This window comes from Neolamprologus multifasciatus, chromosome 16, assembly GCF_963576455.1.
Source record: "Neolamprologus multifasciatus chromosome 16, fNeoMul1.2, whole genome shotgun sequence".
Taxonomy (NCBI): domain Eukaryota; kingdom Metazoa; phylum Chordata; class Actinopteri; order Cichliformes; family Cichlidae; genus Neolamprologus; species Neolamprologus multifasciatus.
Window position 1 is genome coordinate 11,417,566 of NC_140454.1, and position 26,712 is coordinate 11,444,277.

At 40.8% G+C, this 26,712-nt stretch overlaps 2 protein-coding genes across 3 annotated transcripts in view; both read left to right on the top strand.

The window, feature by feature from the left end:
- The window catches only part of LOC146500345 (CD209 antigen-like protein A), a 231,089-nt gene that overhangs the window by 61,416 nt on the left and 142,961 nt on the right, over positions 1–26,712 (top strand). For both annotated transcript variants that reach the window (XM_085135256.1, XM_085135257.1), the window contains exons 2-3: positions 3,193–3,294; positions 3,471–3,611. In XM_085135256.1, coding sequence (XP_084991382.1) covers positions 3,193–3,294; positions 3,471–3,611 — 243 coding nt within the window. The remainder of the gene's footprint in view (positions 1–3,192; positions 3,295–3,470; positions 3,612–26,712) is intronic.
- The window catches only part of LOC146500347 (C-type mannose receptor 2-like), a 50,900-nt gene that overhangs the window by 18,879 nt on the left and 5,309 nt on the right, over positions 1–26,712 (top strand). The gene's annotated exons all lie outside the window — the stretch shown is intronic.

Below are 26,712 nucleotides of genomic sequence, written 5' to 3' on the forward strand. Positions count from 1 at the left end.
TTGTGTGTGTCAGAACAATGAGGCGACTGCTGAATGTTACAGGTGTTACAGCAGTGATACATCTCCTGTTGTCAGGCCTGCAGGTATCAGGCTGTTGTTCTCCTTTATCTCATAGTGGACAGAAATTATTTTGGCATCAAATTTGATACAGAACATTGTTCTGTAAATAGATTTAAGTGTTTATTTAAAAAAAAATGCCTTGGCTGCATTTTTAGGTAAACAGCTGCAAAAAAAATTGAAATTGAAAAAAAGTTGTTTGCAAAACTCAGTAACTTTTTTGAAGAACTAACTATATAATTAATTGTCCAACATTGTTTTTTATATACTGTACTTTGCAGACAGAGAGTTACAGGACTCTCTCCCAGACCACAGACTCATACTCATAATACAAGTCAGAGCTTTATAAAAAAAAAGAAAAGAAAGTTGTGTTTTTTTAAAATTGGAGTTCAAGTCATTTTTACTTCCAATAGTGTTAACATACTACACAGGTCATGAACAAGATTTTTTTTTAATTTTCATCGTAAGTGGGCTAAACCACTTAATTAAAAGTAGTCTAACATAAATGTAAATGCTGTAATTTGATTATTTTAATAAACCATGTAACTTGGATGGATTCGATGCTGGCGTGACCACAGTGCACACGTCTGCTGTTGCTTACAGTGGTCCAAAGGACCGCTCAGGGAGTTTGTGTGTTCACTCAGACACATGAAAAATTAGAGGGAACATTGGTGACAACTCAATATAAAGTCAGTTACATTTTGGATTTCAAAATAATAACCCGTTGAAATCTCTTACAGGCACTCTGACATGTCATCAGTTTAGTTTTTTGTTGTTGTTTTTTCTTAATTTAGCATGGCATTATATTGAACCTTACTGGTTCCACAGATTGGAAACATGCAAGTACTTACCCTACAGTGTGACTTAGTCACAATCAACTGATTTCAGTTGTGACTAAGTGGAACAATTGGAAGAAAAAAACATGTCTGCCTCACAGAAGTTGTGGAACCTTTATAACACAAGTAGTAACATAATAGTAACTACGATGTAGTTACTTAATTTAATACATTAGTCACGTTACTGTGTTACTGAAAAATGTTATATGATTACAGTAACACATTACTTTGTAATGCACTAACACCATTAACAACAATGATGTTTTTTCTATTAATATACACAGTATTCCTCCTATACAACTGGACTTAACTCTGCACTGAGATAAGTCATCCTCTCATGGTCATTAAAAATACATTAAAAGCACTTTTTGATACACTTTGCTTTTCAGCCGCAGTGATGTACATCATTTGTATACAGTCTATATAATACCATACACAGAAATTGTATGAAATGCACATTGGGTGTGATGGTTGCTTACATTAAAGTGTCCTTAAATATGTTAAATGCTTTCATAAAATATTATGTTTCTCCATGAATTTAAGAAGATCAGAACAAAATAAACACTGCTCACAGATACGGAGGATGAACATGGACTTACAGGAAACAGCAATATGTTAGTGATAAAAGATGGTTTCCTGGCAAAAGCCAGTCATAATTTGATAACAAGGACACCCACAGTACAGGCACATTATGCAACAGCAGCTCTGTACTGGATGAGTTACGACATATAGTCATGCGAAAAAAATAATCATCCATTATTGCTATAAAGTCTGGTAAAAAAACTAAGTGGACAACATAACCCCGAACAAGTAGACACCATAATCCACAACATTCACAAACACTAATTATCATCCATCCATCCATATTCTTCAATGTACCCGGGGCTGGGTCAAGAGGGCAGCAGCCTAAGCAGAGAAGCCCAGACCTCCCTCTCCCCAGCCACCTCCTCCAGCTTGTCCAGGGGGACACCAAGGTGTTCCCACCAATCTGTCTGTCGATCTCCGGCTCCCTTCTCCCATCATTCATGAACAAGACCCTGAGATACTTAAACTCTGCCACTTGGGGCAGGAACTCATCCCTGACCCAGAGTGGGCACTTCACCCTTTTCTGGCTGAGGACCATGGCCTCAGATTTGGAGGTGCTGATTCTCTTTCCCACTGCTTCACTTACGAGCTGCAGTCTAGAGCGTCCTAGTGCCACGTGCACTTACACTTACACTGAATATCAGATGAATGAATATTTCATCATTGCCTTCACACTGTTGGCCTCAATAGGTTATACTTGACTAACTTTAGTTCTCGCTATGGTCCCCCTGTCCTTTTTGTTGCCTTTTTTTCCTTGTTTTTTTCTACCTATTTGTTCCTTTTCCCTCTCCATGTTTATGTATTTGTGCTTACGTTCTGGAGGGTGTTGCCATCTACTAGCATGGTAGTGGCACTCTTGGTAGTTAAAAATAGGATTCTCACAACTTGTTTATCAATAAAAGGCAAAATCAGATAAAGGTCTTCTAATTGCGACTCTCCACTTGTGCTAATCTAACATTTTTAGGAGCTGACCTGTTGTTTTTGTGCTGTTTCCAAGAAATTATAATGTTTATACAAGTTTCTGGATGTTTTAAAAAGCAAGAGAGAGAGGGAGAGAAATTCTCCCCTTTTAGCACTTTCATGTGTAACGTTATTATCTCATTCTTGTGTTGAGGTTATTTTTAATCACATATCACACAAATGTCTCTGCAGCAATGATAGTAAATAATCCATCTTTAAAAAGTGATTAAAAAAATACTATCTAGCATGTTTCTACATAGTTTCTAAATAAGAACTTAAAGGTTTTAGGCAGGAGCCTAAAGTTTTAATTACTAACTTTCTGATCATTTTCTTTATATGAATCTGAAATCTGAAACTTTAAAGTTCTTAAAAAAAAACTGCGTAAAGAAATTTAACTTTTATTAGTTTTCATATGACTATCATATACAAAATTATCTTTAGAAAGGATCAGATCCATTTTTACTGGTCGATTAGTGCTGTGAAAAGCATATCAACAACATCTGAAATGTGTGACATCCTCGGACATTCAAAAAAAGAAGAACTTGAAACTACTGATAATTTGAGGTTACAAGCGCTGAGCTACAGATCTCACCATTTAGGAAATAGTTTGCCTGCTTGTGAGCAATGGAGGAAATTTCTGCTGAACAAGACAACCCAAAACTGTCAACACATCACACAAGTAGGAAGTGATAGATTTATTTTAACAGCTGTTGTTACTGTTGTATAATTCAGTCTTTTTTTCTTCTCTTTTCAGGTCCAAAGAGCTGTAAGGAGAATGGTTATTTATGTGTTATTGTGTTGTGGAGTCTGCTGGGTGTTTTACTTCTAACTGGATTTGTCACTCATGGTGTCCACTGTGAGTCTGATTCTTCATAAATAATTGTTCAAACTGCCACTGAGTGCTGAATTAATATTTGACAAGCTAAGCAATGTTCAAAGTTTTTATGGTTTAAAATAAATCAGAAGCAGTCTAAGTATGAATGCACAAGATGTTTTGTGTCTCAAAAACCTGTCCTAATATATTTATTTCAGACTTCATTATGATTGAGGAAAGAGACAGCCTGAATGCAAATCTCTCCACTGTGAGTAAAAAACTTGCCGTCATGACTGAGGAAAGAGACTTGCTGCGTGCCAACCTCTCTGAAAATCTCAAAGAGCTTGAAGTGCTTCTGAGTGAGTCCTTTTATTTACCGTTGTCTTTACTCAGAAAGTCAGTGATTCAATTCTCTAGCAAATACTGTTCTCCTTTTCTCTCACTGAGAAGAAATTTAATTAACTTAAATGAATCAAACTTAAATGCTGCATTAAGAGACCAAATATGCATTGTCATTTGGGATTGTGGTTCTTTAAGACTTTGCACTCACTGAAATTATTCAAAATTCATAAAGTCAACCCAAGAAAGTTGCTGGATGATATTTCATTTAATTTATTTCCATCCAGCCATTCTCTTGCACTTATCCAATTCAGGGTCACTGGAGCCTATCCCAGCTACCATTGTGCAAGAGGCAAGGTACAACCTGGACAGGTGGCCAGTCTATTGCTGGGCCAACACATAGAAACACACAACCATTCCCACTTACATTCTCACCTATGAACAATTTAGATTCACCAATTAACCTAACCCCAGTAGTACTACCATGAACCACATTGCCGAACTGCATCACAAAATCTAACCAGTACAAAAATGCTGAAATTGATTCCTTTATAGAAATTGTAAGTTACATTTATAAATTAATGAGTCTACAAAAAATAGACCTTAATATAGGTAGTTACAGTCATTCCATCTTAAAACAGACTTTTTTTTTAGAACATTCTGCTTGACCATCACACATTTACATACAAATTTATTGTTCAAAGTTTGAACATATCTAATGGGTGCTGTTGTGGAGGACCACCAGGTGGCTCCACTCACACCCAAGTTGAAGGGAAGTGCTGGGGTGGAGATTTTGGCGCTTACTGTATGTGAAGTTGTTTTTAGATGTTCAAACACTGCCTCAGATATTAATGTTTGAACAAAAGGCCTGAAAGTGGGTTAACAGACACATCTATGCATTGTCTTCCATTTATCCAATTCAGGGTCTTGGGAGGTTTGGCGCCAGTGCTGGTCAAGTTACTTGAAAAAAGTAATCAGTAACTAATTACTGATTACTTCCCCCCAAAAGTAATCCCTTTAATTTACTCATTACTTATTTTTGAAAGTAATTAGTTACTTGTTTAACATTTAAACCTATTTTCTGCACAACTCCAGCATATAAAATAAAATAGTGTTTTGTGTTTACACTCACTCTTTCAAATAGATGCAAGTAAAACACAGCAGAAAATAAATAAAATCAAAGAATCAGCGGTGCTGTTGCTCTATTTTCACCTGTTTAGCAGGCGGAGGTTTGCTCTGGTGCAGGTGTGTCGCAGCCATCATGTCAGTGGAAGAATCCGCGAGTTTCTCTGTGCATTTCACATTCCTGTGGCAGCGTAGCCTACTCAGTGCTTGTGCGGAAGTTTAGGGTTTTTTTTCGCTGTAAAAAGACATTTTCTTCAAACAGCGGACATTAATGTTTTTGTCACTTTTTACGGAATCAAACTCAAAGTAAGGTCAGTACTTCCACACTTTAAACGCTGCACGGTCATACTCTCGATATATAATCCAGTGTTGATCTGCATACAGCTGTTGCCACGAATCTCGCACTCGCAAAAAAATCACGGTTTTAGTAACGCAGTAATGCAGCGTGCTCACGGGAAAGTAACAGTAATCTAATTACCTTTTTTGCAATAGTAATCCCTTACCTTATGCTTTGCTTGAAAAAAGTAATCGGATTACACTTACTGCCCATCTCTGTTTGGCGCTTATCCCAGCTGCCGTGGAGTGAGAGGCAAGGTACAGCCTGGGCAGGTCACCAGTCTGTCACAGTGCTAATACAACAGTTCTAACCACCATGCAGTCATAATATTTGTTGTCAGTCTCATCAGCAACATGGTCATTTCAGCCAAGACAATAATAGTTTAGTATCAGAAATGAATGTGATCACAACACTGCCATATTTGGCAAATGAAAAAAGCACATCATTGCCAAACTGGATCTGGGTCCAACTTTCACCAACAAAGTGATCACACAAACAATTAGTCTATAGTGTTTTCATCCTCTTATTTTTTTTGACACAGTCCACTCTCTTTTAATTTCCCAGCAGGAAATGTGTCCCTTGGGCTTTACTGTTCTTGTTGGTGTGATTGATAAAAGCAAAACCATTGAAGTACTAAAATTACAATTAATTAAACAGATCAAATGAGCATTGTTATAAAGTTTAAATATCATTCACTAAGTTGCTGAACCAGAGGCGCAGCCAGACATTTTAGCCCTAAAGGGTAGCATGCATGTGGGATTGGGAGATTAGAAAAGACTGAAAAACATGCTGTGAAGTTGAAGATTTATTAGGCTGTGTTTTAAGTTTTGTTCGAAAAAGAAAAGTAAAGTAAGTAAAATTTATTTATATAGCACATTTCACAGATAAAAAGAAAACCTTCATATGAGAAAAAAATATATGTATCGCATATGCAGGACACCTTAAACTTTTAAAGCTTAAACCTTAAAAAAGTTTTTTAATTAATCAGCATGGCAGAACAAAATCAGGGCTGTATCAAGACACGAGGACTAAACCCCAATTCCACCAGACCCAGAACTGATCCGGAATTAAAACAGGACTACAACAGTTCAAAATCAGGACTACTTAGGACTTAACCAAAACAGCAGCAGAAGCAATACTAGATGATAGTAGCACTGAAAATCATCATAAACCTGCACTACACTGACAACAGCTCTTTATTTATTTAACATGAGACTGTATCTTCGAGGTTTGAGTTTTGCAAACCTATCAATGAGATTTTCAGCGTCAATATTATTCAAATATTTCTTTTCAATAGATAATATGATGAGTTACTAGTTTGTACCATATTATTTTTTCAGTTCTACCAAAGTACACTATTTAGATTCAGACATGTTTATATAACTATTTAGTCTTGGTGTGCAAACAAGCCTGCATAACTTAATAAATATAGAATTTGAAAAATAACAAACCTAAAAAGAAACACTAGGTACTAGATACATGTTCTAATGAGTTTTGGCAAACAACCATTTGACTAACATGTCTGTCTCACCTAGGGATGGGTACCGGTATCTGACATAAACGGTAGTAACCAGACTGAAAAGCAGCGCACATTTCGGTGCTTTATTTCGGTGCTTTTTTTCCCCTGAGATGTCACACACTTTGAATTCTAGCCAATCATTTTACGTTTCCAAGGATAGTAGGCGGGCCCAGGTACGTACGTTCTTTTAGAGCAGAGCTACAAATTAAAAGTACCCAAGGCGAAACGGTCAAAGTCTGGCTGTACTTCACAGCAAAAGATGCAAACTCAGCAGCTGCAACTATGGCGTTATTTTTGTGCCACTATTCTGAGCGCACGTAAAAAAAATTTGAGCACAAGTAAAAAAAAGTTTGCAGGTGCAAGTGTTGCATTTTGAGGAGAAATTTATTTTGAGCGAAGAAAAGCTGAATTTGAGTGAACAAAATTCATTGCTGCGTGCAAAAAATGTATTTCAGTGTTTGCTATTATCCACACACACACACACAATAGCAGCCCCTCTCGCTCAGTTTTTGTATTTGCGCTCGCTCGCAATGTGTTGCTCGCGCTCTCAACATTTCTGCCCGTGCGCGCTCAACACCATTATATATGTGCCACAAAACCAGCCAATCACAGACTTGGATGCAAAAATACCTTATTGGCTGTTCTGGTCTCCAATCAGCTCGAAATGACGAAATGCAATATCCCAGAATCCATTTCGTCCACAGCTCAAATGAGGCAGTAGCGGAGGAACACAGAGTGGCGGAGTTTGTAATATTACTCTTTCTGGGTCACGAAATAAACTTCTAAGATATTTTCATGCGAGAATGGTGCTGTGTTAACTTAAAATATCTGCTCGATTCATCAAGACATCACATATTTGCAAAAGTGCTCTAATGTTTTCGGAGATGCCTGTTACCCACCAGCTGACCGGGCGGTCACTCGGGTTAAACATAATATATAAGGCTGTACTGACAAAAAATCGGCCGACTACACCACCAGGTATTATAGGAAAAACCATAAAGCCTTTGAACTACAACAAACGCTGTTGTGACAGTGATGTACACTGTCTTGTTGATATATATGTATGATTTGTATCACCTTCATGTTTCCAAACCGGTACCATGAGCAGCAGCTTTTACAGCTGTGGCTCCAGCAAACATCAGCTGATACTAGAAATTAATTTCAAATAAATTCTAACAACAGCTTATCAAGCGTGAACGTGCTGTTGTTGTTTAGCACAACATCCGCTGGTTTCCTGTTTCTGGTGCAAAGTGGGCGATAAACAAACAAGAGAGACGATCAGCTGATCATTAATTGGTTTCATGATTGAAGTAGCAACAGGAGAGGGAGGGAGAGAGAATGAGGGGAGAAGAGGCAGCTGTGCAACGTAAAGACAGAATAACTCCAGCTTTGTGTCTTTTTCATTCTAGCTGAAGTACGGTACTAATCGCGTTCCTTTTCCTCTCAATACGGATATATTGTAACTCAGCGGTCCCCAACCTTTTTTGTGCCAAGGACCGGTTTGTACCCGACAATATTTTCACGGACCAGCCTTTAGGGAGTCGTGGATAAATACAAACAAAATAAAACTAGTACCTGTACCGAAAAAAGAAGATTTATTCATAACACACGTGAAAAGACCCAGGAAAACCGAGTTAACGAAAAACACGATAACAAAATAACGCTAAAAACCGATAAAACCCCTGAAAACCATACATTTCACACCCGAGTCTCAACTCTCGCGACCCGGTACCAAATGACTCACGGACCGGTACCAGTCCGTGGCCCGGGGGTTGGGGACCGCTGTTGTAATTGGTCCAGCCCAGAGTTGATTATGACCAATTGGCTAATCCACCACCTTTCATTGTTTATACCGTTACAAAAACAAACAAACATAAAAATGAAAAATCACCATCGGCCCACCAGGCAAATGCCCGGTATGCCCAATGGCCAATCCAGCTATGCAGTCAGCTGGTGGGTAACAGGCATCTCCGAAAACGTTAGAGCAGTTATGGAAATATGTGATGTCTTGATGAATCGAGCAGATATTTGAAGTTCACACAGCAACATTCTCACATGAAAATATCTTAAAAGTTTATTTCGTGACCCAGAAAGAGTAATATTTCAAACTCCGCCACTCTGTGTTCCTCCGCTACTGCCTCGTTTGCGCTTTGGACGAAATGGATTCTCGGATATTGCATTTCGTCATTTCGAGCTGATTGGAGACCAGAACAGCCAATCAGATATTTTTGCATCCAAGTCTGTGATTGGCTGGTTTTGTGGCACAAATATAACGGCGTACACAAAGAGTTGAGCGCGCACGGGCAGAAATGTTGAGAGCGCGAGCAACACATTGCGAGCGAGCGCAAATACAAAAACTGAGCGAGAGGGGCTGCTATTGTGTGTGTGTGTAGATAATAGCAAACACTGAAATACATTTTTTGCACGCAGCAATGAATTTTGTTCACTCAAATTCAGCTTTTCTTCGCTCAAAATAAATTTCTCCTCAAAATGCAACAATTGCACCTGCAAACTTTTTTTTTACTTTTGCTCAAATTTTTTTTACGTGCGCTCAGAATAGTGGCACAAAAATAACGCCATATGCAACAAGTGCTTTAAGTGTGACAAACATACAAATAAATAGGAAAACGCTTTTTCACACCATTGTCATATAAAAGACTTACTTCCTTCATTCTGTTCATTGACCCCATTGTGGACCACTAAAATCTTGTATACTATGTAGTATATACCTTATTTACTTTATTTATTACATTTTGGGTTTGTTTTGGGTTTTTTTGCACTACATCAGACAACATCAAAATAGTGTTGACATTTTTGTTATTTGTGTTTTGTAATCTTCATAAAAACCTAGAAAAAAACACCTCTTAATCTTTGGTATATGGCGAGGCGCTGTGGACACCCAAGTTTGTGATTGTGTAGATTTTTCACATCAATACCATGGTTGCATCTACTGAAAATCTCTGTGAAGCTTAAATCTCAGTGACCTTGACTTCAAGGTCAGAGGTCAACTTTTCTGAAAATCAGAGGAGTTTCACATTTATAACACAGGTATGTCTACTAGGAGGCTGAAGGGTAGCACTATATATTTATAAACAATCAAAAACAACAATTTATTTCCAATTTGTATGGAATTTATTTCTGTAAACGTGGTGTTTTAGGTCGGATTAAAGGACTGATGTGATGGTAAGGTGTCCGCTGCTCTGCTTTGAATATTGGTAGGCTTTTTTTTTAAATTTCACAAGAATTGCTAGTTCCCCTAGAGTTTTGGCCACCCCAGCAATCAGAAGATTTCCCTATGAGCAAGCATTTAGCAACAGTGGGAAGGAAAAACTCCCTTTAAAAAGGAAGAAACCTTCGACAGAACCAGGCTCAGGAAGGGACAGTCATCTGCCGCGACTGGTTGGGGTGGGGGGAGTGAAAATTAAAATAAAAAAAAGCCAAAGTGATAATTATTGGAGCAGCTTAATTAATATTTCCAGTGTAATTTTCTGTTAATATCCTTTTCCAACCCCAGTTTGTGTTTTTATCACTTTTGTCCAGGGTGGAAGATGTCATGCTGGAGATTGACTCTGTGTGGTTTTTCAATGTTGATACTTGGGAACCTGTTGGAGAGGCCAGGGCTGAAAAAGGGATGCCGGAGAACCTGAGAGGGTGTTATCCGCTGGTGTGCATCCAAGGCCAACATGTCTTTAATTAGGCTGACAAATAAGCGTTGGCCATCTTCAGGTCCTCGTCTAAACATCATTATTTGTTCGAGGTCATCCAGACGTGTCAGTTTTATGTATCTTGTCTCCAAAGATTCATATCCTGTCTCATATTTAAATTGTTGGGCGGTCTTAAATGTCCAGCGCTGTCGGTTGTAGTTGTAGTTGTCTTTTGTGAAATAGTCTTCAGTGTACACGCCAGGATCGAGAACATGATCTGGCGGCTGACCCTGAGTCTCTATGATGAATTTTAAAACATCATAATATTTTTTTCCAGGGTACAGTGGCACCCCTGTAACAAGCTCCACAGCCACCAGCCCCAGAGACCACATGTCACATGCTTCGTTATAAGGAAGGCCAAGCATAACCTCAGGTGCACTATAGCCAACTGTCCCCACACGTTCACCGGGCATCACTGCAGACGCAGGACATGCGAGGCCAAAGTCTATAAGTTTGACTTTGATGGGAGACTCATAGCGATTTACAACCATGATGTTTCCAGGTTTGATGTCAGCGTGCACTATTCCCAAAGAACCCAGGTGGGACAGAGCATTTGTGAGTTGACCTAAAATTGGCCTGACTTCGCTTATGGGGAGACGCCGGTTATTCGGGTCCCGTATGTAGTCCCACAGGCATTGATCAAGGAGTTCAAATTTCAGGCAAACCCGCTCTCTGTCAAGGAAAAAGCCGTTCCATTTAACAATGTTGGCGGCATCTGGATCCAACCTTCTCAGTTGCTCCAGGATGAAAATTTCCAGTTTTGCCTGTTGCAGAATATCAGGGCGGTTCTTGTTCACCTTAATAGCCACAGCTCGGTTGGTCTTGGTATCACAGCATTTGGCTACAATACCAAAGCCCCCTTCTCCGAGGAAAGCCTCTACCTTGTAGTGGTTTCCCAAAATGCTCCTTTCAACTATTTCAAGCTCATCTGAGCTGAAGGATGGGCTGGCTGACGTGTGTACGAATACTTGCTGAGAAAATTCAACCGAGTTTTGAAAACTGCAGTTGATTTTCTCTGATCTCTTGCATTTCAAGTTTGAAGGGTGCTGAAAGACCACAGGGTTTTGTGATCTTTCAGCACTCATGTCAATGCAAGGGGAACTCTGAGGGTTGAAAAAGGGATGCCGGAGAACCTCCGACGGTGTTATGCGCTGGTTTGCATCCAAGGCCAACATTTGTTTAATTAAGCTTACAAACAAACGTTGGCCATTTTCAGGTCCTCTTCTAAATATCATTACTTGTTCGAGGTCATCCAGACGCGTCAGTTTGATGTATCTTGTCTCCAGGGACTCATATCCTGTCTCGTACTGAAATTGTTGGTCAGTCTTAAATATCCAGCGCTGTTGGTTGTTGTTGTCTTCAATGAAATAATCTTCAGTGTACACGCCAGGATCGAGAACATGATCCGGTGGCTGACCCTGAGTCTCTATGATGAATTTCAAAACATCATAATATTTTTTTCCAGGGTAGAGTGGCACCCCTGTAACAAGCTCCACAGCCACCAGCCCCAGAGACCACATGTCACTTGCTTCGTTATAAGGAAGGCCAAGCATAACCTCAGGTGCACTATAACCAACCGTCCCCACACGGTCACCAGGCATCACTGCAGATGCAGGACATGCGAGGCCAAAGTCTATAAGTTTGACTTTGATGGGAGACTCATGGCGGTTTACAACCATGATGTTTCCAGGTTTGATGTCAGCGTGCACTATTCCCACAGAACCCAGGTGGGACAGAGCATTTGTGAGCTGACCTAAAATTGGCCTGACTTCGCTTATGGGGAGACCCTGGTTTTTCCGGTCCCCTATGTAGTCCCACAGGCATTGATCGAGGAGTTCGAACTTTAAGCAAACCCGCTCTCCGTCGTGGAAAAAGCCGTTCCATTTAACAATGTTGGCGGCATCTGGATCCAACCTTCTCAGCTGCTCCAGGATGAAAATTTCCAGTTTTGCCTGTTGCAGAATATCAGGGCGGCTCTTGTTTACTTTAATAGCCACAGCTCGGTTGGTCATGGTATCACGACATTTGGCTACAATACCAAAGCCCCCTTCTCCGAGGAAAGCCTCTACCTTGTAGTGGTTTCCCAAAATGTTCCCTTTAACTATTCCAAGCTCATTTGAGCGGAAGGATGGGTTAGCTGACATGGTGAAATGTGTCGGCTTGGTCAGTGAATTGCTAAGTAACGCGAAATTCTCTCAAAACTCTCCAAAATGGTTTGCTTACTGTCAGGTCAAGGTCCGTTGAGCAGCAAAGTTTAACAGAGCAAAGCTCCTATTTAAGGGTTTTTTCGCTCATGACATCACAGGGGACATCACAGAAGATGATGACATCACAGGGGATCAAAGGCATTCTATTTTTTTTATCAATGGCATTCTATTTTTTCAGTTGAAACACTGAAAAAAAATAGTGTTTCAACAGGGCAGGCTGGCGCCCTGTGGGAGGCAGAGGTGATAGGGTAAGGATTCAGAGGATAAGAAAAGATCTTATCTGTCAGCTCATCAGCGAGCAGCCGCAGAATCACAGGTGCAGCTTGGCGGGGGATGGAGAGTGAAGACAAAATCAACAATGACTTAAGGCAAAGTTACAGTCTCAATGTTATTCTTTATTTTTTCTCAGTGTCTTCTTGAGGGACAGTGTGTGTATATGTGTACGTGATATTAAATGAATGTTTAAGTGCAGGTTATTGTGCAGACTCAGCACAGAGCATCAAAGAGTTGATTTGTAGTGTGTCACATCAGTGTGGTGGCAGCTGTCCTGGCAGCCGTTTTTGGAATTCCATAAGATAATATGATTCATATCAGCATGTCACACATAAACACATTGTATTGAATGACACAAAAACAGAATCTTATGAGAATGATAAGATTCTGCTAACATTCTGTCCACATTTGATAACCTGCTTAGTGATGTGAAATCATCATCAATGTGTGTGGGCAAAACAGAAGCAACTTTGGATTTCTAACTACAAATCCATTCTCTCTTGTTTCTTTTTCTATTTATCCCACTCTAAAAGTTGGATGTAACAGTGAGACCAAATTCACAACCCAATAGAAACAGATCCAGGTACATTTACAGCAATATTCAAACTGAATACAGGCTGCTGGCCATTGACATGTAGTATCCTTTTGACTTGAAGTCACCTGGAACTGTAGCTGTGCTGTAAACAAATAATGAAGCTCAGTTTGACCAGAATAAGAACTAGAATCTTTAACACACTAAGATAATAAAATACACAAGCTATTTGGCTGGTAACTGGCAATAAGCCAGAGGACTAATGGCCCAGAAGGCCCAAATGAAACTAGTAATGTCCAGACATCTAGCCTATATTACTTAATATTCATTAACCTATTTAAAAAGCACTTTTGCTCTGTTTCAGGTAAAGTGTAAATCTGCACCTCTGATTTGTGTGATTACATTTTCTCTTTGTCTTTTTCTGCTGCAGCAGCCAAAGTCTGATTTATTAATGACAAACCAGTGGTAGAAGCATCATAACATCAAGAAAACTGGACAGTTAAAGGATTTTTCCTTTTACATAAAAAAGAAAAAAATGTTTGATGATCTGAAATGTTTAAGTGTGACAAACATACAAATAAATAGGAAAACGCTTTTTCACACCATTGTCATATAAAAGACTTACTTCCTTCATTCTGTTCATTGACCCCATTGTGGACCACTAAAATCTTGTATACTATGTAGTATATACCTTATTTACTTTATTTATTACATTTTGGGTTTGTTTTGGGTTTTTTTGCACTACATCAGACAACATCAAAATAGTGTTGACATTTTTGTTATTTGTGTTTTGTAATCTTTATAAAAACCTAGAAAAAACCACCTCTTAATCTTTGGTATATGGCGAGGCGCTGTGGACACCCAAGTTTGTGATTGTGTAGATTTTTCACATCAATACCATGGTTGCATCTACTGAAAATCTCTGTGAAGCTTAAATCTCAGTGACCTTGACTTCAAGGTCAGAGGTCAACTTTTCTGAAAATCAGAGGAGTTTCACATTTATAACACAGGTATGTCTACTAGGAGGCTGAAGGGTAGCACTATATATTTATAAACAATCAAAAACAACAATTTATTTCCAATTTGTATGGAATTTATTTCTGTAAACGTGGTGTTTTAGGTCGGATTAAAGGACTGATGTGATGGTAAGGTGTCCGCTGCTCTGCTTTGAATATTGGTAGGCTTTTTTTTATAAACTTTCACAAGAATTGCTAGTTCCCCTAGAGTTTTGGCCACCCCAGCAATCAGAAGATTTCCCTATGAGCAAGCATTTAGCAACAGTGGGAAGGAAAAACTCCCTTTAAAAAGGAAGAAACCTTCGACAGAACCAGGCTCAGGAAGGGACAGTCATCTGCCGCGACTGGTTGGGGTGGGGGGAGTGAAAATTAAAATAAAAAAAAGCCAAAGTGATAATTATTGGAGCAGCTTAATTAATATTTCCAGTGTAATTTTCTGTTAATATCCTTTTCCAACCCCAGTTTGTGTTTTTATCACTTTTGTCCAGGGTGGAAGATGTCATGCTGGAGATTGACTCTGTGTGGTTTTTCAATGTTGATACTTGGGAACCTGTTGGAGAGGCCAGGGCTGAAAAAGGGATGCCGGAGAACCTGAGAGGGTGTTATCCGCTGGTGTGCATCCAAGGCCAACATGTCTTTAATTAGGCTGACAAATAAGCGTTGGCCATCTTCAGGTCCTCGTCTAAACATCATTATTTGTTCGAGGTCATCCAGACGTGTCAGTTTTATGTATCTTGTCTCCAAAGATTCATATCCTGTCTCATATTTAAATTGTTGGGCGGTCTTAAATGTCCAGCGCTGTCGGTTGTAGTTGTAGTTGTCTTTTGTGAAATAGTCTTCAGTGTACACGCCAGGATCGAGAACATGATCTGGTGGCTGACCCTGAGTCTCTATGATGAATTTTAAAACATCATAATATTTTTTTCCAGGGTACAGTGGCACCCCTGTAACAAGCTCCACAGCCACCAGCCCCAGAGACCACATGTCACTTGCTTCGTTATAAGGAAGGCCAAGCATAACCTCAGGTGCACTATAGCCAACTGTCCCCACACGTTCACCGGGCATCACTGCAGACGCAGGACATGCGAGGCCAAAGTCTATAAGTTTGACTTTGATGGGAGACTCATAGCGATTTACAACCATGATGTTTCCAGGTTTGATGTCAGCGTGCACTATTCCCAAAGAACCCAGGTGGGACAGAGCATTTGTGAGTTGACCTAAAATTGGCCTGACTTCGCTTATGGGGAGACGCCGGTTATTCGGGTCCCGTATGTAGTCCCACAGGCATTGATCAAGGAGTTCAAATTTCAGGCAAACCCGCTCTCTGTCAAGGAAAAAGCCGTTCCATTTAACAATGTTGGCGGCATCTGGATCCAACCTTCTCAGCTGCTCCAGGATGAAAATTTCCAGTTTTGCCTGTTGCAGAATATCAGGGCGGTTCTTGTTCACCTTAATAGCCACAGCTCGGTTGGTCTTGGTATCACAGCATTTGGCTACAATACCAAAGCCCCCTTCTCCGAGGAAAGCCTCTACCTTGTAGTGGTTTCCCAAAATGCTCCTTTCAACTATTTCAAGCTCATCTGAGCTGAAGGATGGGCTGGCTGACGTGTGTACGAATACTTGCTGAGAAAATTCAACCGAGTTTTGAAAACTGCAGTTGATTTTCTCTGATCTCTTGCATTTCAAGTTTGAAGGGTGCTGAAAGACCACAGGGTTTTGTGATCTTTCAGCACTCATGTCAATGCAAGGGGAACTCTGAGGGTTGAAAAAGGGATGCCGGAGAACCTCCGACGGTGTTATGCGCTGGTTTGCATCCAAGGCCAACATTTGTTTAATTAAGCTTACAAACAAACGTTGGCCATTTTCAGGTCCTCTTCTAAATATCATTACTTGTTCGAGGTCATCCAGACGCGTCAGTTTGATGTATCTTGTCTCCAGGGACTCATATCCTGTCTCGTACTGAAATTGTTGGTAAGTCTTAAATATCCAGCGCTGTTGGTTGTTGTTGTCTTCAATGAAATAATCTTCAGTGTACACGCCAGGATCGAGAACATGATCTGGTGGCTGACCCTGAGTCTCTATGATGAATTTCAAAACATCATAATATTTTTTTCCAGGGTAGAGTGGCACCCCTGTAACAAGCTCCACAGCCACCAGCCCCAGAGACCACATGTCACTTGCTTCGTTATAAGGAAGGCCAAGCATAACCTCAGGTGCACTATAACCAACCGTCCCCACACGGTCACCAGGCATCACTGCAGACGCAGGACATGCGAGGCCAAAGTCTATAAGTTTGACTTTGATGGGAGACTCATGGCGGTTTACAACCATGATGTTTCCAGGTTTGATGTCAGCGTGCACTATTCCCACAGAACCCAGGTGGGACAGAGCATTTGTGAGCTGACCTAAAATTGGCCTGACTTCGCTTATGGGGAGACCCTGGTTTTTCCGGTCCCCTATGTAGTCCCACAGGCATTGATCGAGGAGTTCGAACTTTAAGCAAACCCGCTCTCCGTCGTGGAAAAAGCCGTTCCATTTAACAATGTTGGCGGCATCTGGATCCAACCTTCTCAGCTGCTCCAGGATGAAAATTTCCAGTTTTGCCTGTTGCAGAATATCAGGGCGGCTCTTGTTTACTTTAATAGCCACAGCTCGGTTGGTCATGGTATCACGACATTTGGCTACAATACCAAAGCCCCCTTCTCCGAGGAAAGCCTCTACCTTGTAGTGGTTTCCCAAAATGTTCCCTTTAACTATTCCAAGCTCATTTGAGCGGAAGGATGGGTTAGCTGACATGGTGAAATGTGTCGGCTTGGTCAGTGAATTGCTAAGTAACGCGAAATTCTCTCAAAACTCTCCAAAATGGTTTGCTTACTGTCAGGTCAAGGTCCGTTGAGCAGCAAAGTTTAACAGAGCAAAGCTCCTATTTAAGGGTTTTTTCGCTCATGACATCACAGGGGACATCACAGAAGATGATGACATCACAGGGGATCAAAGGCATTCTATTTTTTTTATCAATGGCATTCTATTTTTTCAGTTGAAACACTGAAAAAAAATAGTGTTTCAACAGGGCAGGCTGGCGCCCTGTGGGAGGCAGAGGTGATAGGGTAAGGATTCAGAGGATAAGAAAAGATCTTATCTGTCAGCTCATCAGCGAGCAGCCGCAGAATCACAGGTGCAGCTTGGCGGGGGATGGAGAGTGAAGACAAAATCAACAATGACTTAAGGCAAAGTTACAGTCTCAATGTTATTCTTTATTTTTTCTCAGTGTCTTCTTGAGGGACAGTGTGTGTATATGTGTACGTGATATTAAATGAATGTTTAAGTGCAGGTTATTGTGCAGACTCAGCACAGAGCATCAAAGAGTTGATTTGTAGTGTGTCACATCAGTGTGGTGGCAGCTGTCCTGGCAGCCGTTTTTGGAATTCCATAAGATAATATGATTCATATCAGTATGTCACACATAAACACATTGTATTGAATGACACAAAAACAGAATCTTATGAGAATGATAAGATTCTGCTAACATTCTGTCCACATTTGATAACCTGCTTAGTGATGTGAAATCATCATCAATGTGTGTGGGCAAAACAGAAGCAACTTTGGATTTCTAACTACAAATCCATTCTCTCTTGTTTCTTTTTCTATTTATCCCACTCTAAAAGTTGGATGTAACAGTGAGACCAAATTCACAACCCAATAGAAACAGATCCAGGTACATTTACAGCAATATTCAAACTGAATACAGGCTGCTGGCCATTGACATGTAGTATCCTTTTGACTTGAAGTCACCTGGAACTGTAGCTGTGCTGTAAACAAATAATGAAGCTCAGTTTGACCAGAATAAGAACTAGAATCTTTAACACACTAAGATAATAAAATACACAAGCTATTTGGCTGGTAACTGGCAATAAGCCAGAGGACTAATGGCCCAGAAGGCCCAAATGAAACTAGTAATGTCCAGACATCTAGCCTATATTACTTAATATTCATTAACCTATTTAAAAAGCACTTTTGCTCTGTTTCAGGTAAAGTGTAAATCTGCACCTCTGATTTGTGTGATTACATTTTCTCTTTGTCTTTTTCTGCTGCAGCAGCCAAAGTCTGATTTATTAATGACAAACCAGTGGTAGAAGCATCATAACATCAAGAAAACTGGACAGTTAAAGGATTTTTCCTTTTACATAAAAAAGAAAAAAATGTTTGATGATCTGAAATGTTTAAGTGTGACAAACATACAAATAAATAGGAAAACGCTTTTTCACACCATTGTCATATAAAAGACTTACTTCCTTCATTCTGTTCATTGACCCCATTGTGGACCACTAAAATCTTGTATACTATGTAGTATATACCTTATTTACTTTATTTATTACATTTTGGGTTTGTTTTGGGTTTTTTTGCACTACATCAGACAACATCAAAATAGTGTTGACATTTTTGTTATTTGTGTTTTGTAATCTTCATAAAAACCTAGAAAAAACCACCTCTTAATCTTTGGTATATGGCGAGGCGCTGTGGACACCCAAGTTTGTGATTGTGTAGATTTTTCACATCAATGCCATGGTTGCATCTACTGAAAATCTCTGTGAAGCTTAAATCTCAGTGACCTTGACTTCAAGGTCAGAGGTCAACTTTTCTGAAAATCAGAGGAGTTTCACATTTATAACACAGGTATGTCTACTAGGAGGCTGAAGGGTAGCACTATATATTTATAAACAATCAAAAACAACAATTTATTTCCAATTTGTATGGAATTTATTTCTGTAAACGTGGTGTTTTAGGTCGGATTAAAGGACTGATGTGATGGTAAGGTGTCCGCTGCTCTGCTTTGAATATTGGTAGGCTTTTTTTTTTAAATTTCACAAGAATTGCTAGTTCCCCTAGAGTTTTGGCCACCCCAGCAATCAGAAGATTTCCCTATGAGCAAGCATTTAGCAACAGTGGGAAGGAAAAACTCCCTTTAAAAAGGAAGAAACCTTCGACAGAACCAGGCTCAGGAAGGGACAGTCATCTGCCGCGACTGGTTGGGGTGGGGGGAGTGAAAATTAAAATAAAAAAAGCCAAAGTGATAATTATTGGAGCAGCTTAATTAATATTTCCAGTGTAATTTTCTGTTAATATCCTTTTCCAACCCCAGTTTGTGTTTTTATCACTTTTGTCCAGGGTGGAAGATGTCATGCTGGAGATTGACTCTGTGTGGTTTTTCAATGTTGATACTTGGGAACCTGTTGGAGAGGCCAGGGCTGAAAAAGGGATGCCGGAGAACCTGAGAGGGTGTTATCCGCTGGTGTGCATCCAAGGCCAACATGTCTTTAATTAGGCTGACAAATAAGCGTTGGCCATCTTCAGGTCCTCGTCTAAACATCATTATTTGTTCGAGGTCATCCAGACGTGTCAGTTTTATGTATCTTGTCTCCAAAGATTCATATCCTGTCTCATATTTAAATTGTTGGGCGGTCTTAAATGTCCAGCGCTGTCGGTTGTAGTTGTAGTTGTCTTTTGTGAAATAGTCTTCAGTGTACACGCCAGGATCGAGAACATGATCTGGCGGCTGACCCTGAGTCTCTATGATGAATTTTAAAACATCATAATATTTTTTTCCAGGGTACAGTGGCACCCCTGTAACAAGCTCCACAGCCACCAGCCCCAGAGACCACATGTCACATGCTTCGTTATAAGGAAGGCCAAGCATAACCTCAGGTGCACTATAGCCAACTGTCCCCACACGTTCACCAGGCATCACTGCAGACGCAGGACATGCGAGGCCAAAGTCTATAAGTTTGACTTTGATGGGAGACTCATAGCGATTTACAACCATGATGTTTCCAGGTTTGATGTCAGCGTGCACTATTCCCAAAGAACCCAGGTGGGACAGAGCATTTGTGAGTTGACCTAAAATTGGCCTGACTTCGCTTATGGGGAGACGCCGGTTATTCGGGTCCCGTATGTAGTCCCACAGGCATTGATCAAGGAGTTCAAATTTCAGGCAAACCCGCTCTCTGTCAAGGAAAAAGCCGTTCCATTTAACAATGTTGGCGGCATCTGGATCCAACCTTCTCAGCTGCTCCAGGATGAAAATTTCCTTTTTTGCCTGTTGCAGAATATCAGGGCGGTTCTTGTTCACCTTAATAGCCACAGCTCGGTTGGTCTTGGTATCACAGCATTTGGCTACAATACCAAAGCCCCCTTCTCCGAGGAAAGCCTCTACCTTGTAGTGGTTTCCCAAAATGCTCCTTTCAACTATTTCAAGCTCATCTGAGCTGAAGGATGGGCTGGCTGACGTGTGTACGAATACTTGCTGAGAAAATTCAACCGAGTTTTGAAAACTGCAGTTGATTTTCTCTGATCTCTTGCATTTCAAGTTTGAAGGGTGCTGAAAGACCACAGGGTTTTGTGATCTTTCAGCACTCATGTCAATGCAAGGGGAACTCTGAGGGTTGAAAAAGGGATGCCGGAGAACCTCCGACGGTGTTATGCGCTGGTTTGCATCCAAGGCCAACATTTGTTTAATTAAGCTTACAAACAAACGTTGGCCATTTTCAGGTCCTCTTCTAAATATCATTACTTGTTCGAGGTCATCCAGACGCGTCAGTTTGATGTATCTTGTCTCCAGGGACTCATATCCTGTCTCGTACTGAAATTGTTGGTCAGTCTTAAATATCCAGCGCTGTTGGTTGTTGTTGTCTTCAATGAAATAATCTTCAGTGTACACGCCAGAGTCTAGAACATGATCTGGTGGCTGACCCTGAGTCTCTATGATGAATTTCAAAACATCATAATATTTTTTTCCAGGGTAGAGTGGCACCCCTGTAACAAGCTCCACAGCCACCAGCCCCAGAGACCACATGTCACTTGCTTCGTTATAAGGAAGGCCAAGCATAACCTCAGGTGCACTATAACCAACCGTCCCCACACGGTCACCAGGCATCACTGCAGACGCAGGACATGCGAGGCCAAAGTCTATAAGTTTGACTTTGATGGGAGACTCATGGCGGTTTACAACCATGATGTTTCCAGGTTTGATGTCAGCGTGCACTATTCCCACAGAACCCAGGTGGGACAGAGCATTTGTGAGCTGACCTAAAATTGGCCTGACTTCGCTTATGGGGAGACCCTGGTTTTTCCGGTCCCCTATGTAGTCCCACAGGCATTGATCGAGGAGTTCGAACTTTAAGCAAACCCGCTCTCCGTCGTGGAAAAAGCCGTTCCATTTAACAATGTTGGCGGCATCTGGATCCAACCTTCTCAGCTGCTCCAGGATGAAAATTTCCAGTTTTGCCTGTTGCAGAATATCAGGGCGGCTCTTGTTTACTTTAATAGCCACAGCTCGGTTGGTCATGGTATCACGACATTTGGCTACAATACCAAAGCCCCCTTCTCCGAGGAAAGCCTCTACCTTGTAGTGGTTTCCCAAAATGTTCCCTTTAACTATTCCAAGCTCATTTGAGCGGAAGGATGGGTTAGCTGACATGGTGAAATGTGTCGGCTTGGTCAGTGAATTGCTAAGTAACGCGAAATTCTCTCAAAACTCTCCAAAATGGTTTGCTTACTGTCAGGTCAAGGTCCGTTGAGCAGCAAAGTTTAACAGAGCAAAGCTCCTATTTAAGGGTTTTTTCGCTCATGACATCACAGGGGACATCACAGAAGATGATGACATCACAGGGGATCAAAGGCATTCTATTTTTTTTATCAATGGCATTCTATTTTTTCAGTTGAAACACTGAAAAAAAATAGTGTTTCAACAGGGCAGGCTGGCGCCCTGTGGGAGGCAGAGGTGATAGGGTAAGGATTCAGAGGATAAGAAAAGATCTTATCTGTCAGCTCATCAGCGAGCAGCCGCAGAATCACAGGTGCAGCTTGGCGGGGGATGGAGAGTGAAGACAAAATCAACAATGACTTAAGGCAAAGTTACAGTCTCAATGTTATTCTTTATTTTTTCTCAGTGTCTTCTTGAGGGACAGTGTGTGTATATGTGTACGTGATATTAAATGAATGTTTAAGTGCAGGTTATTGTGCAGACTCAGCACAGAGCATCAAAGAGTTGATTTGTAGTGTGTCACATCAGTGTGGTGGCAGCTGTCCTGGCAGCCGTTTTTGGAATTCCATAAGATAATATGATTCATATCAGTATGTCACACATAAACACATTGTATTGAATGACACAAAAACAGAATCTTATGAGAATGATAAGATTCTGCTAACATTCTGTCCACATTTGATAACCTGCTTAGTGATGTGAAATCATCATCAATGTGTGTGGGCAAAACAGAAGCAACTTTGGATTTCTAACTACAAATCCATTCTCTCTTGTTTCTTTTTCTATTTATCCCACTCTAAAAGTTGGATGTAACAGTGAGACCAAATTCACAACCCAATAGAAACAGATCCAGGTACATTTACAGCAATATTCAAACTGAATACAGGCTGCTGGCCATTGACATGTAGTATCCTTTTGACTTGAAGTCACCTGGAACTGTAGCTGTGCTGTAAACAAATAATGAAGCTCAGTTTGACCAGAATAAGAACTAGAATCTTTAACACACTAAGATAATAAAATACACAAGCTATTTGGCTGGTAACTGGCAATAAGCCAGAGGACTAATGGCCCAGAAGGCCCAAATGAAACTAGTAATGTCCAGACATCTAGCCTATATTACTTAATATTCATTAACCTATTTAAAAAGCACTTTTGCTCTGTTTCAGGTAAAGTGTAAATCTGCACCTCTGATTTGTGTGATTACATTTTCTCTTTGTCTTTTTCTGCTGCAGCAGCCAAAGTCTGATTTATTAATGACAAACCAGTGGTAGAAGCATCATAACATCAAGAAAACTGGACAGTTAAAGGATTTTTCCTTTTACATAAAAAAGAAAAAAATGTTTGATGATCTGAAATGTTTAAGTGTGACAAACATACAAATAAATAGGAAAACGCTTTTTCACACCATTGTCATATAAAAGACTTACTTCCTTCATTCTGTTCATTGACCCCATTGTGGACCACTAAAATCTTGTATACTATGTAGTATATACCTTATTTACTTTATTTATTACATTTTGGGTTTGTTTTGGGTTTTTTTGCACTACATCAGACAACATCAAAATAGTGTTGACATTTTTGTTATTTGTGTTTTGTAATCTTTATAAAAACCTAGAAAAAAACCACCTCTTAATCTTTGGTATATGGCGAGGCGCTGTGGACACCCAAGTTTGTGATTGTGTAGATTTTTCACATCAATACCATGGTTGCATCTACTGAAAATCTCTGTGAAGCTTAAATCTCAGTGCCCTTGACTTCAAGGTCAGAGGTCAACTTTTCTGAAAATCAGAGGAGTTTCACATTTATAACACAGGTATGTCTACTAGGAGGCTGAAGGGTAGCACTATATATTTATAAACAATCAAAAACAACAATTTATTTCCAATTTGTATGGAATTTATTTCTGTAAACGTGGTGTTTTAGGTCGGATTAAAGGACTGATGTGATGGTAAGGTGTCCGCTGCTCTGCTTTGAATATTGGTAGGCTTTTTTTTTTTAAATTTCACAAGAATTGCTAGTTCCCCTAGAGTTTTGGCCACCCCAGCAATCAGACGATTTCCCTATGAGCAAGCATTTAGCAACAGTGGGAAGGAAAAACTCCCTTTAAAAAGGAAGAAACCTTCGACAGAACCAGGCTCAGGAAGGGACAGTCATCTGCCGCGACTGGTTGGGGTGGGGGGAGTGAAAATTAAAATAAAAAAAAGCCAAAGTGATAATTATTGGAGCAGCTTAATTAATATTTCCAGTGTAATTTTCTGTTAATATCCTTTTCCAACCCCAGTTTGTGTTTTTATCACTTTTGTCCAGGGTGGAAGATGTCATGCTGGAGATTGACTCTGTGTGGTTTTTCAATGTTGATACTTGGGAACCTGTTGGAGAGGCCAGGGCTGAAAAAGGGATGCCGGAGAACCTGAGAGGGTGTTATCCGCTGGTGTGCATCCAAGGCCAACATGTCTTTAATTAGGCTGACAAATAAGCGTTGGCCATCTTCAGGTCCTCGTCTAAACATCATTATTTGTTCGAGGTCATCCAGACGTGTCAGTTTTATGTATCTTGTCTCCAAAGATTCATATCCTGTCTCATATTTAAATTGTTGGGCGGTCTTAAACGTCCAGCGCTGTCGGTTGTAGTTGTAGTTGTCTTTTGTGAAATAGTCTTCAGTGTACACGCCAGGATCGAGAACATGATCTGGTGGCTGACCCTGAGTCTCTATGATGAATTTTAAAACATCATAATATTTTTTTCCAGGGTACAGTGGCACCCCTGTAACAAGCTCCACAGCCACCAGCCCCAGAGACCACATGTCACTTGCTTCGTTATAAGGAAGGCCAAGCATAACCTCAGGTGCACTATAGCCAACTGTCCCCACACGTTCACCAGGCATCACTGCAGACGCAGGACATGCGAGGCCAAAGTCTATAAGTTTGACTTTGATGGGAGACTCATAGCGATTTACAACCATGATGTTTCCAGGTTTGATGTCAGCGTGCACTATTCCCAAAGAACCCAGGTGGGACAGAGCATTTGTGAGTTGACCTAAAATTGGCCTGACTTCGCTTATGGGGAGACGCCGGTTATTCGGGTCCCGTATGTAGTCCCACAGGCATTGATCAAGGAGTTCAAATTTCAGGCAAACCCGCTCTCTGTCAAGGAAAAAGCCGTTCCATTTAACAATGTTGGCGGCATCTGGATCCAACCTTCGCAGCTGCTCCAGGATGAAAATTTCCTTTTTTGCCTGTTGCAGAATATCAGGGCGGTTCTTGTTCACCTTAATAGCCACAGCTCGGTTGGTCTTGGTATCACAGCATTTGGCTACAATACCAAAGCCCCCTTCTCCGAGGAAAGCCTCTACCTTGTAGTGGTTTCCCAAAATGCTCCTTTCAACTATTTCAAGCTCATCTGAGCTGAAGGATGGGCTGGCTGACGTGTGTACGAATACTTGCTGAGAAAATTCAACCGAGTTTTGAAAACTGCAGTTGATTTTCTCTGATCTCTTGCATTTCAAGTTTGAAGGGTGCTGAAAGACCACAGGGTTTTGTGATCTTTCAGCACTCATGTCAATGCAAGGGGAACTCTTAGGGTTGAAAAAGGGATGCCGGAGAACCTCCGACGGTGTTATGCGCTGGTTTGCATCCAAGGCCAACATTTGTTTAATTAAGCTTACAAACAAACGTTGGCCATTTTCAGGTCCTCTTCTAAATATCATTACTTGTTCGAGGTCATCCAGACGCGTCAGTTTGATGTATCTTGTCTCCAGGGACTCATATCCTGTCTCGTACTGAAATTGTTGGTCAGTCTTAAATATCCAGCGCTGTTGGTTGTTGTTGTCTTCAATGAAATAATCTTCAGTGTACACGCCAGAGTCTAGAACATGATCCTGGTGGCTGACCCTGAGTCTCTATGATGAATTTCAAAACATCATAATATTTTTTTCCAGGGTAGAGTGGCACCCCTGTAACAAGCTCCACAGCCACCAGCCCCAGAGACCACATGTCACTTGCTTCGTTATAAGGAAGGCCAAGCATAACCTCAGGTGCACTATAACCAACCGTCCCCACACGGTCACCAGGCATCACTGCAGACGCAGGACATGCGAGGCAAAGTCTATAAGTTTGACTTTGATGGGAGACTCATGGCGGTTTACAACCATGATGTTTCCAGGTTTGATGTCAGCGTGCACTATTCCCACAGAACCCAGGTGGGACAGAGCATTTGTGAGCTGACCTAAAATTGGCCTGACTTCGCTTATGGGGAGACCCTGGTTTTTCCGGTCCCCTATGTAGTCCCACAGGCATTGATCGAGGAGTTCGAACTTTAAGCAAACCCGCTCTCCGTCGTGGAAAAAGCCGTTCCATTTAACAATGTTGGCGGCATCTGGATCCAACCTTCTCAGCTGCTCCAGGATGAAAATTTCCAGTTTTTGCCTGTTGCAGAATATCAGGGCGGCTCTTGTTTACTTTAATAGCCACAGCTCGGTTGGTCATGGTATCACGACATTTGGCTACAATACCAAAGCCCCCTTCTCCGAGGAAAGCCTCTACCTTGTAGTGGTTTCCCAAAATGTTCCCTTTAACTATTCCAAGCTCATTGAGCGGAAGGATGGGTTAGCTGACATGGTGAAATGTGTCGGCTTGGTCAGTGAATTGCTAAGTAACGCGAAATTCTCTCAAAACTCTCCAAAATGGTTTGCTTACTGTCAGGTCAAGGTCCGTTGAGCAGCAAAGTTTAACAGAGCAAAGCTCCTATTTAAGGGTTTTTTCGCTCATGACATCACAGGGGACATCACAGAAGATGATGACATCACAGGGGATCAAAGGCATTCTATTTTTTTTATCAATGGCATTCTATTTTTTCAGTTGAAACACTGA